This window comes from Lytechinus variegatus, chromosome 2 (genome assembly GCF_018143015.1).
Source record: "Lytechinus variegatus isolate NC3 chromosome 2, Lvar_3.0, whole genome shotgun sequence".
NCBI classification, from domain to species: Eukaryota; Metazoa; Echinodermata; class Echinoidea; order Temnopleuroida; family Toxopneustidae; genus Lytechinus; species Lytechinus variegatus.
In genome coordinates, this window is record NC_054741.1 from 39,178,906 (window position 1) to 39,192,243 (window position 13,338).

The window sequence follows — 13,338 nt, forward strand, 5'->3', positions numbered from 1 at the left end:
AACTTCCAAATTCAGATACATGTATCATGTTTCTGTATTCATTTTTTTTCAAACTTTACCCTATATTTCTATTTTTTGCGGATCTTTTCAGTCAGAATCATTTATTCCATTATGTTTGATAAAGACGTAATTCATGCAACACTTATAATTATTATATGGTTGTAAACGCATATTCTTTTAGTGATTGATGAGTGGGTGCAGGGGCGGATCCAGGATTTCCGAAAAGGGGGCACATTTTCCGGAGGAATTTGACGAGTAAAAAAAGAAGATTTTTAACCAAAGAATAAGGGTATTCCGTCCACGAAAAAAAAAAAAATTGTGCCTCTAAAGGGGGGGCACGAGTCGGCTGTGCCCTCCCCTGGATCCGCCGTTGAGTGGGTCGATGACCTTGTATACCAATGGTAGGTATTTTTCTTCATCATCTTGTTCTTTTTTATTTTACATTATTGTATATAATTTAAATCGTTTTGGGGAGGGGATGGGTATCATGGTATTGACCACAGTCTATAGTTATGAAAGTGGAACAAAAACGAGTTGTTGTCCCAATGATGGTCTGTCAGATGTAAAATTCAATAAAATTTTTAACATCCAATTTAGGAGTAAAACCCATTTCCATAATTATTCAAAAGAAGTAAAAAAAAAACAGCAACGAAAAACACTGTCCATATCTTGTAAGTGATTGCATATTAATGATTTTGAATTCCTAAACGTTCGCAAGGAAGGTACCGGTGCGAATTTGAAAACACTACTCAGCTATTTTAATTTGATCGTTCTTTATAAATGTTTAAATGAAATAACTATGAAATCGAGTGCCAGTAGAATTAAATTAAATCAAGTATTTGGCTATTTAAATGCTGATCTCATAGGTCATTCAAATTAATTGCAAATTGAATTATTACATCATTAAATCGGTTGAAATTTTGACGAAATTGGACGGGAAAACCTATAATATCAATGAATAAAGCATTTAATTATCTTTAAGATGATACCCTACATGATATGATTATGGTTCACATGGAGGTGCAGTGCCTTGAAATGTGGGGCAAGGTCAAAATTCAAAAGCTGCAAAATGGCACAATATTGTTCTTTTTCCGTGGTGATGAGTGAGTTTCTCAGCGTTTTTTTGTTTTTACTTTGACCGATAATTCCTCAACGGTTTTAGTAAATATCAATGTGTAATTAATATCACTGAATAGATCATTTCATTTTCTTTAAAATGATAGCCTATATGATATGATTATCATTCACATGGAGGTGCAGTGCCTTGAAATGTGGGGCAAGGTCAAAATTCCAAAGTTGCAAAATTACGCAATATTGACAGTCATTGTTCTTTTTTCCCGTGGCGATGAGTGAGTTTTTCAGTAATTTCTTTTGTTTTCATGCACCTTAACATCAACATTAACATGGAATCAAACACACCTCTGCACAAGCAAAAAATAACAAAGAAACATGCATGGGTATTTCAAACAACGACACAAACCATGCATCTCACAGAACCATCACTACAGAAGCAGGGGCTTGGTTTGAATGGATTTTCATCTCTACTGACACAGACAAAAGAACCATGTTCTGTATTGACCCTTCATGACTATTTCTGCTCGTTTTGCAGCTTTTCAATTCAGACCTCATCCAACACTTCTGAATCCTGCTCTTTTCGTGATGGCATGATCATAACAAGCATGGTATCATCTTAAAGAAAATTAAATGATATCAAATATGCATTGTGTAAAATTGGGAGTTGGGAGAAAGGAATGGTCAAAACTCAGATTTCCAAACCCTTTTTGCTCGTTTTGCAGCTTTTCAGTTCAGACCTCATCCAACACATTTGAATCTTGCTCTTTTCATGATGACATGATCATAACAAGCATGGTATCATTTTAAAAAGAATTAAATTATCTTTCAAATGATGTAAAATGTGCATTGTTTAAAATTGGGAGTAGGAAGAAATTAATGGCCAAACACAGATTTCCAAACTTTTTTTCAGAGGTTTATATATATATAGAGAGAGAGAGAGAGCGTGATTGACAAAGAGAAAGAGGCTGTGGGACGTAAAAATTGGTTCAACTTGACCCTTTTATTTCCAAGCTTTTGACCAGTTTATCTGGTTTTCCTCAAATCTTTAGGCACACAAAAAAATGAAGGCATGCAACAGGATAATAAACAAAGGAACACAACTCTTTGACATAATGAAAATTAATAGAAAGTGTCACCTTAACTAAAAAAATGTATAATGGCAAGTGAAAATTAATTTGAAAGTTACTGGGCCCAGGATGGGAAGGATAAGGTAGATGTAGTAGTTTCCATTCATATAAGTGTCATAGCTACAGTAGACGGCAGTGGTCAGGCCCAACCGACACAGATTTCTGACCACCGCTCATCATTATAAACACTGCTTCTGTCCACCACTTATTCAAAATGAAAAGTGTTTCAAAACTAACTTCCTACAAGGCAGAATCTTGTTTTATTTGCATGATTTACATTAAGCATATATTTTATAAATATTAGTTTATTTTCAAAGTTGCCAGATTGTTATTTCATTGATGTTCCTTCACCACATTTGGCATTTAGACCACTAATTGGCCTGAAAAACTGTGCAATGCCGTGAAATGGCGACCACCACTAAAATGGGTCTAGCTAGAACACTGATATATAAGAATGTTTCTCTTCCTTTCTCTCTCGTTTCATAATCAAGGTAAATACATGTAGTTGTGTTGTTCTACTACTGATAGTCAATAATATGCCTGAACTAGAATGCCTGAATACCCAAATCTGTCTGATAAAATCAGATTCTCCCCATTGTGGTGTCCCATGATGACAAGTTATTGAAGCACAATTCATTTTATTGATCTGAGAGTAAAACTTTCTTGCATTGGATTTGTACATGAAATTATGTGTTTGAGTAATGTAACGTCTAACATGCATGGCATAATTTCAGAAGAGTACATGGGTTCAGCTAGTTAGGTTGGAGAATTTGGGAATCCCCCCCCCCCCCCCCGGGAAAAAAAAATATAGTCATTTAAGATTTAAGATTGAAATGGCAATGGATGCTATTATGGCCATGATTGAGACTTTTATTAACCCACAGTCAATTGCATTATGTATCAGTTAATTTGCTTTAATAATAGACTCAAACCAAAAAGTGTGCATTCATAATTGGACCATTTCTCAATAAAAGCACTATTAACCAGTCATGGTTTCAAATCACAAATTCAAACCACCTTTGTGAATTCATGTCAACATGTCCCATATATTACATTCATTGATTTTAGAGTCACCAAAGAAGTATCTGCTTCCTCAAAAGAAGCGAAGAATTACATCAAAGAGCAGGAGGAGAAGGATGGTCCTGCCAAGTCCACCACTATACCAGGGAGTTCTAACACTGGGTCGGCAGTACTTCCCAACTCACCTGCTTCATCATCAAAACCAACTATTTCTTCAGGGTATGTAGACTATTCTCAGACATTTGGGAAAGGTTGCGGATATTGGAACATGAAATTAATGATTAATCTCCAAGTGTGACCAAACAAGTTTTAGTACAAGTGGGACATTAAGTTACAGCTTGGGATATTCCTTTTCAACATTGTGAATCAGTTATCTTTAAAATGAATTGTAATGAAAAATAATTTATCATCAGGTGAAGTTTGGGAGATAATTTTTTACCCCAAGATTGATTTTATTGTACTTTTTTTTAAATCACCTTAGCCAACTTGGTTGAGATTAGGTATGTTTAGGATAAGATCTCACCTTAACAGAGACTCCAACACTCCCGCTTTCGGCGGGAGATCTCCCGCCAAAAGCCCTTTTCGCAAAATCTCCCGCTTGAGATTTTATATCTCCCACCCAGGCCCTGTGTCTCCCGCATAAGATGTATTTTCTCCTGCTTTAAATTTTCTTCGCACATCAAATTAGAGTCTCCAGTTTGCTAGGGGATCCAGGCGGGAGAATCTCCAGATCAGGTGTTTAGGGTTGGAGTCTCTGCCTTCAAGCATCATGATAGATAAGTCTTTGGTCATGTATATGCATTATATATATTGAAGGGACAATGATCTAATTATATCTGTATGTCATTAGGTCAAATGTCATACATGAAAATGTATCTCTTGCAATTATTGAACAGTTTGAGGGCTCATATTGGATCTGAATAGATTTTGAGGTCACAAGGTCAAAGCTCATAGAGTTAATTATTTGTAAATTTCATAAATCAGATGTAGTAAACTCTTGGTCTGGCGAAAGTGGCAGTCAAGAAAATTGATCTAGACTCTTTTTTTCTTTCGGTGTTTTTGTCTCGCCCACCAGAGGTGAAGGCGAGACTTAGGGATCCAAATGTTGTCCGTCCGTCGTCTGTCCGTCCGTCACAAATCTAATGACACATAACTCCACAACCGTAAGTCGCTTTTCAACCAAACTTGGATGGTAGATGGACTTGGGGGACCTGCATGTTATGCTGCAGTTGGAGGTCACATGGTAAGGTCAAAGGTCATTTTCAGGTCAACGTTAAAGTTTACATGCAAGACTCTCTTATGACACCTAACTCTGCAACCGTAGGTCACTTTTCAACCAAACTTGGATGGTAGATGGACTTAGGGGACCTGCATGATATGCTGCAGTCGGAGGTCATATGGTAAGGTCAAAGGTCATTTTCAGGTCAACGTTAAAGTTTACATGCAAGACTCTCTTATGACACCTAACTCCGCAACCGTAAGTCGCTTTTCAACCAAACTTGGATGGTAGATGGACTTGGGGGACCTGCATGTTATGCTGCAGTTGGAGGTCACATGGTAAGGTCAAAGGTCATTTTCAGGTCAACGTTAAAGTTTACATGCAAGACTCTCTTATGACACCTAACTCTGCAACCGTAGGTCACTTTTCAACCAAACTTGGATGGTAGATGGACTTAGGGGACCTGCATGATATGCTGCAGTCGGAGGTCATATGGTAAGGTCAAAGGTCATTTTCAGGTCAACGTTAAAGTTTACATGCAAGACTCTCTTATGACACCTAACTCCGCAACCGTAAGTCGCTTTTCAACCAAACTTGGATGGTAGATGGACTTGGGGGACCTGCATGTTATGCTGCAGTTGAAGGTCACATGGTAAGGTCATTTTCAGGTCAACGTTCAAGGTCCTATGAAATAATTGTAAAACTTTCAATTTTTCGTTGAATAAGTGTTCCCACATCGCAATTCTCCGCACCATTCTCTTTAGAAAAATATAATTTTAATTTCACAGCCAAATGAAAGTGGAAAATTGCCCATTTTCTGTGCCAATACGCCCCACCCACAAAAATTCTGCAGAACGTCTTTTCGGAGTATCACGTGACCAGTGACGTCACTTGAAGAAAGCAGCACCAGCGTTGGTTTGTTTTGCTGCCGGTCCATAGGTTTCACGTGTGGATTCGTTTTGTGATGCCTGTTATTGTATTTTTTAATTGAATGTAATACAAGCAGATCTTTCACATTACACAATTTTTACCTGCCTGATAAATAACCATATTTTTATGTAGCATACTCAAAATCTGGATATTGTTCTCCGAAAAGCTCTCATTTTTTATTAGAGCATCACTCACAAGACTTATCAGAATGTAATTTCGTGATTTTTTATTTGACTCGGTCCTCGAGCTTGCTCAACTTTCTTCTGGAATTTAAATCAGCCTTTTTGCAATTCTTACAAAAACTGTTTTCTGAATCTTAATTTCATGCAAATCTCGATCTTTACAGAATCTAAGGCATACCACACAATCGTGATTTCCAAATAAATTTCGAGCCTCTGGGCCTCGATTCAGTGCAGAGTACGCGGCAGCGCGAGCAGCGTATCCGGCATAGAGATCACTGGCGCTAGTGCACCGTGCATGAACGAATCGAGGAGCTCGCCCAAAGCAAGAGCATCAACGCATTTTCTACACCACAGACGAGTGGAGGCGAGAAAATAAGAGAACTAAATGAGATCAAACATACAAATTGGGACTATTTATTATACAAAAACTCAGATAGATTGTTATTGAATAGAAATCTGGAATTATAAACCTACCAATAGTTGTCAACAAGCCTTTGTTGATCCAGATTGGCATTGCCATTGGCATCATCTTCCTCCTCGTCAGCTCCGTCACTGGCTGCAGGCTCAAATTGATATGGATTAATTATTCCATCATTTCCATTTCTACCATCATCAGACTCGAAGCTAGATCTTTCGGAGAGAGAAGTAGACCACCACCATGCTGACTCTTCATCCGAAAGGGAGGAATTCGCCATTACTATTAGTAAAGGTCAATCTCAAGTTCAGTAAAGTTAGCTCAGCTCTGTCAAAGTGCACGCAAACATACAGTAAATAAAGCCGAACGCGAGCCGCTAGCGAAAGCCGACTTCTGCAAGTGACGTCATTATGATTGACAGCTCTATTCGAGGTTTTCGCCGGAAAAAAGGTGGGCGTTCCCTGTCAAGTTCTTTGTCAGGGAATAACTCTTAAACTATCAAAAATAGGTCACAGATTCGCAATTTTCATGGCAAAATACCTCTACTAACACATCTTTAGTTTTAATTTCATAGGACCTTTAAAGTTTACATGTAAGACTCTCTTATGACACCTAACTGCAACCGTAAGTCACTTTTCAACCAAACTTGGATGGTGGATAGACTTGGGGGACCTGCATGTTATGCTGCAGTTGGAGGTCACACAATAAGGTCAAAGGTCATTTTCAGGTCAACCTTACCTAACTCCGCAACCGTAAGGTGCTTTTCAACCAAACTTGGATGGTAGATGGACTTGGGGGACCTGCATGTTATGCTGCAGTCGGAGGTCACATGATAAGGTCAAAGGTCATTTTCAGGTCAACATTAAAGTTTACGTGCAAGGCTCTTAAGGCAAGTGTTATTCCATCCCAGTCATATTACAATGAAGTTTTGATACAATTCTGTTGCATGCCCTCGCGAATCACGATATTTCTGGTTATTTTTATACGTGGGCGAGACACAAAATCGCTTTTGCCTTGTTTTTACTTGAAAATCCCAAGGGGAGGGGAGAAACACCCTCCTGCCCCTTTAGCACCCTCCTGGTAATTAGTCATTGGGTAATATGTGATGATTTCTTTAAAACAAATTATTTTTGCAGGTTAAAACGATCTGGTGGTGGACTAGGAAATGTCTTAGGTCAAATTGGCAAAAAGCAGAAAATTAGTACACTGGTAAGTAATACTTCGAATCAAATTTCAATTTCAGGATTTATTCTAATTATTTTCTTTGATAAACATAAATTGTGATAAGTGGTGGTTATAAAATGCCAAATTTATAATATTCAACAACCAGCCCCCATAATGATTAAATCGTAAAAAAGTGTCCATTTGTAATATTTTCTTTGTTATAATTCTCCTGTTTTTCTCATCTTTACAATTAATTGTAACATTGATACTACAAGGTTACTATAATTTGTAAAGATGAGAAAACCGGACGAATCTAATACATTTTTTAGAAAAGAACAAAGAGAAGATGTATTGTTATGGTGGGCAAGGAAATATTTACAACTGAAGAATAAGAGGAAAGGGGAGGAGGAAGGAAAAGAAGAGGAAGAGAAAGAAGAACAATATAGGAGAGGAAGATAATGCAGAAGATGATAATGACTAAGTATGATTAAATATGATTCATATTTTTTTTCTTCGAAGGAAAAATCTCGCTTAGATTGGGAGAGTTTCAAGAATAAAGAAGGGATCGCAGATGAACTGAAAATACATAATAAAGGCAAAGATGGGTAAGGAATATTTATAGTTTCATTTTTGCGTGCCCTTTACTTCCATGAGACATAGATTGGATTTATGTGAGGGGTTTTTGCCTTAGCTAAAATTTCAGAAAAGTATTTAAAACCCAAATACGAGACTTGCCCCCATCGTCTTATGCCCTCACTTTTGCCAAGACTGTCAGTAGTCAGATATTTTTTTGATGATCAAAGGTTTGAAATAATTCATTTACCCCCATTACTCTAGAGCACCTGGGTCTTACAAAGTTAGTAATTTTGCAATCTCCCTCGCCCCCCTCCCTGTTTATCCACATTTTACCTCCATAAATTAGAAATTAAAAATGTCCAAATTGGAAGTTAGTAGTGATAGAAAATCATGGAAGACTGAAATAACTGTAAAAATTGAATTTATTAATTGTATTCCCATTTCTCCTTATAAATGCATTATAATAACAAATATTTATAAATATCCTTAAAGCTAAATGAAAGTAGTTGCAGTAAAACACTGATTTTGTGAGAAAGTCTGTAAAACCAAGGATAAGTATTACTAGATCATTGTGGATCTAGATCTGGTACGGTTATATAAACTGAACTTTGTGAAATCATAAAATCTTAGCTGAAAAAACGATCACACTAGAGATCGCCAACACAGATAGGCACATGTGGAATAAAGACCCGACGGAAGTGATCGAATCTGCGCTTATTTTGCTTATTTCTCAGTAATTGCACAATTTCTTCCAGAATCCTTTGGCACATATTTTTTATTGATACAAACAGACACTTGGGTGGTCATTGTATTAGATTCTGTAAAAAGTTATTTTGAGATCGTCATCACAACTGGCATTTTTAAATTCCTCATGTATTCTGTTATTAAATGGTTTCATAAGCTTTGAACTCTAGCATAAAGCTTGATGATTGGGACATTGCAGAAATATCAAATAGTCCTTGGAAAGAATGCTTCTGATTCTTTTTGGTACAAAATATCTTCCCCCAAAGTTCTTGAAGCTTCAAACAATTCAGAAATTGAAAATAAATATCACTCTTTTTTACTACAGTATTTCTGGACAATAAGCAACAATATTATTTAGGGACAATTACAGGATGTTCCCACAAACCTGTTCTTATTCATGTTCAATTTGTTTTTATTTATTCAAAAGCATGATAAATCTATGTGAAGCTTGGATTGTAACGACTCTATATGGACATGACATTGAATGTACCGACCCGGATTCACAAAAGAAGTTCAAACTAGGAAGGGGTAAAAACCATGAACTATCCAGATTCCATGTACATAACTGCGCTTATCCAAACATGTACACTGATACAGGGTCAATTATGAATGCATGCATTTGGCAAAGGATGTTAAATTTTACGCTTGAATGAAGAACAAGTTTATCTGCATAGTACATGATGTTGAACCCCCTCCTAGTTTGCAAATCAAGCCACAAAAGTTTAAATAAATATATTGTCATCGACAGTTCAATATCACCTCATTAGAAGAATTGTTTGCTTAAACATGCATATCCTTTGTCTTGTCGACACAATACTCTGTAATGGACTGTAGAATTTATTAGTGGATCCTGATGACATTTTGATATGTAAATTTTCTTTTTTCTTAGATTTGTGGAGAGGCAAAGATTTTTGCAGAGGGCTGACGTTAGGCAGTATGAGATTGAAAGAGATCTACGAATGGCACAGACAAAGATCTTGAGATGATGACATCATCTTGACATTGATGTAGATATCTGGATGATGTGAATATTTCCTAATATACTCAGGCTGATGGTGCATGATCCATCTAACTCATCTCCTCGTTACTGACCCAAAGCATTGAATATGAAATGATTTCTCTGATGATCAGTTGCTTAATTCACTGGGTAGTAGTTCATGTATAGGAGTTCATCAATGAATGGAGTCAATATCAATTATTTCATCTTCAGGCTACAAGTCATACTACTAGCAGATCATGATTCTAGCCCTAGCGTTGGCATATCCAGATTCCATTTCAGTAACATTTTATCTTTGAATGGATTACTTGGATACATTGGTGTATGCGCTCCACTGGACACTTTTAGGGAGTGCAAAAATAACCAAGTACTGTACTAGCCAGTAGCATCAAAAGTTTAAAGGAGTAGGATTTCAGCGCTTACCTTGGTCACTGTTTTTCCTAAATCTGCTGCTGCTTAGGTAATACAATAGAAGCAATGTTATTGGTGATATTAACAACAATATAGGGGTCAGAGATTTCAGATAATTCTTCCTGACACAATTGTGAATGATTCTATTGGGACTCTGAAATGGCTGCGTCTTGTACAAAAAAGTGACCTACATGACTAAAGAAATTGATCAGATTTTAATAGAGAGTGCCAAATGGATCTTGTGAATACTTTTGTCGAAGGTGAGGTATACTGATAAATGAAAGGTTGACTTTTGTGAAATACTTCATATGTGAAAAGAAAGGAATTTAAAGAACAGCAATGTCGGGGTCTACCAATTTGACCAAAGCTCCTTTTGAGATCAAAGGCCTCTGAAATTCACTTTTGTTTGAATTATTAATGTATTTCAAAAACTCATATTTCAATATTTTGGGGGCAAGTTCACTTTTCAAAAGGACACATTTTTGTATTTATAGCAAAAATATGTCAAAGGCCAGTAAAAGGAACAATCAATAGGGTATCCAAGGTTATGGCTTTAGATGGTCTTAGATTTATTCAGGCCCTGCTGGTGTGTAGATTTATTTGACCATGAGGCCATAAAATGTGAGACTTAAAAGAGCACAGCAAGACATTTTTATATCTTGCTGATGTACTGTTAGGGATTGCATTGTGATCTTTTTGTCTCCTGAGCCTTTACTTTCTAAGATGCTTATTCACTGCAAAGAAATTTACAATTAGCTTTTGAAGAGTCCAAATCACATGAGTCCATTATTATATTAGTTGAATGTAATCAGGAGATCAGTCTGTGCTTATATTGCCCACTTTTTGTAGATATTATAATGTAAAATTCTGTGTCAGTCAAAACTTTTTTGGGGTATTTTGACTATGTTAAACTCATATTTTGTAAAGATCTTATTTTGTTCAAAGATTGCACTTTAAAATACAGCTATAAAAGGATGTAACTCTTATCTTTGTTTTTTATTTTTATAAAAACGGGTCAATTGTGTAATTATTACAGTCTAACTTATTATGATTTTTATGATTACTCATCTAAAAATACCACAATCATATTTTGAAGGAGGCAAATAATGCTAGAATTGCATTATAACCTAATTTTATATTGAAAGAAAACCTTATCGTGTAGAAATGCATCTAAACGTGTTTTCTATATAAAGGCAGTTGATGTATGTTAGGGTATCTGTTATACGTTGATATTTGTAAGCTGTGAAATATACCAGTAGTCTTTTCAAGATTTTTTTTTATGAAGCAGAAGAATCAATCTGAATTCATCATTTATTTGGCCTTCAGCAACTTTTGTTTTGCTGTTTCTTTGTTTATTTTTTAAGAAAATAATATAAAACAGTAAATAGTGAGCTCATAGTGTCAAAAAGGCATCTTTTTTAATTGAAAATTTTCACCATAAGAAGTAAAAGCATGTAGCTGTTTAACAAAACTGCTGATAAAGCTATGCATAGCATGATTACAAATGACTGGAATATATTTTTGAGTGTTATATCAGGTTCAGAATCCTTTGATTTCACTCAGCTATGGTCAAAATATGTTCAATGTAGATGAATAATCTTGTTGTTATCTTGTTTTTAAGAGCAGTTTATTGTGCAACAAATTAACCCTACTTGGTTAAAGTGCCTTTAAAGATTTATGGCACTTAAATTAGCACAAGAATATGGTCCAGTCATCCATTAAGTCATGTGTAACTACAAAAAGCCTTATGAAACAGCACCTTTTGAAATTGATCTTTGTGGAAACTCATGAAGAAGTTTTATATTGCATGTGCTTTCTTATCTAAATCGTAATAAAAGAAGGAAAAGTTTCTGTTCTAATTGACATTCTAATAAGGATGAAAAAAAATCTTCATTTATTGCTTGACATACAATTAGGTAAAACATCATGGCTGTACAAGAAAGTTTGAATCCTATTAAAGGTTAAATGTTGACAAACAACATCATGATAAGTGTAACATATTTGTTAGATTTAAAAAAATCTGTGTAGTGAAAAAAAACACATCAGATCTTTATTTCTTTGCTTTTTTATCATTTAGGTGGATGGGTGGTTAACACAATTTAAATTTTGGTAGAAAGTAAAAGAAAAAAAGGGAAAGAGTATATAAGAATTACAATTATACAATGATTTGTTAGGAGAAAGAGTAGAACTGCAGTGAGGGGACGAGTCAGTGAGGATAACAGCAGGAGGAAAGAGCGAAAACTCAAGTAATGTTTAATATTTGCAGTGTGTTTGGCATTTCCTTTTTGCTCTGGTTATGAAAGTTTGAGCAAAATAAAAAAGACCGTATGAGTGATAAAATCATTTGGATGTCAAGAACACCAAACTATCGAGATAGATGCGTGAGGTCACACATTAAGATTTCTCCCCTTGATGGACCAGAAAAAAAAAAAACAGAAAACATTTCTTTTGCATTCTAATATTAGTTCATGCTCTTTGTCCATGATATATGTTATTGAAACCTTATTACATTTCCTCTTCTGAAAAGAACATCTAATCCACCAACACACATGATAAAAGAGACTTTGAAAGTATGTGAAATAGTAATGTTGCTGCCTCCTCCCTTCAAGATGCTGTAAGAGGGACACACACACACCATCAGCACACTGCATCAAGTGCACTGTATATAGTGCACCAGGAATACCATCACAGGATCACCACATCACGTGAAGCACTGGCAGCACCTGACACAGCACAACCCTCTCCAGGACAGCATGTATGCTTTTTAGGAGAGAGTACTTCAAGGTTTCAAGGGAATTTCTTCATGTGTGGCATCATGCATGTATCTTATATCTTAGTTACATCAGGGAAGCCGTACAGGGCCCTGTTGCATAAAAGTTACAATTAATGGTAACTTTGCCATCCAATGGTAAATACGATGGTAACGTGACCCAACAGCCAATCAAAATCAAGGAATTCATGAAAGATACCATTGATGGCAAAGTAACTATTATAGTAACTTTCATGCAACGTGGCCCAGATACAGGAATTGAGTGTTAGGACAGGATAATAGCACAGGCAAAATATGCATTATACATACTTAAACCATGAAAACTAGAATGAAACTAGAAATTTGAATTATGAATAATTGAGTTTATGACTCAAAATCACACGTGGATGTTGAGATGGGTATAATAATGATAATAATATAGGTATATTTACCCAGGGAAACCACTTTAGTTCTGAAACTGGTCTCCCAGCGGGCCCTGGTATCCCAGGGGATATCAAATTTTCATAGTTTAAAGGAAAAGTCCACCCCAACAAAAAGTTTATTTGAATAAAAAGATAAAAATCCAACAAGCATAACACTGAAAATTTCATCAAAATCGGATGTAAAATAAGAAAAGAATTAAAGTTTTGCTTAATTTCACAAAACAGTTTTATGCACATCCTGCTAGGTATGCAAATGAGGAGACTGATGACGTCATCCACTCACTATT

The 13,338-nt window shown here is 35.9% G+C and overlaps 1 protein-coding gene across 2 annotated transcripts in view; it reads left to right on the forward strand.

Annotated features, from left to right (window-relative positions):
- Positions 1-11,250, forward strand: part of LOC121408070 (craniofacial development protein 1-like) — a 27,360-nt gene extending 16,110 nt beyond the window's left edge. The window contains exons 6-9 of one of the 2 annotated variants that reach the window (XM_041599398.1): positions 3,270-3,440; positions 7,104-7,176; positions 7,651-7,736; positions 9,341-11,250. In XM_041599398.1, coding sequence (XP_041455332.1) covers positions 3,270-3,440; positions 7,104-7,176; positions 7,651-7,736; positions 9,341-9,437 — 427 coding nt within the window. In that variant the 3' untranslated portion in view covers positions 9,438-11,250. The remainder of the gene's footprint in view (positions 1-3,269; positions 3,441-7,103; positions 7,177-7,650; positions 7,737-9,340) is intronic. The other variant, XM_041599399.1, reaches the window with a different exon arrangement.
- The last annotated feature ends 2,088 nt before the right edge of the window (positions 11,251-13,338 follow it).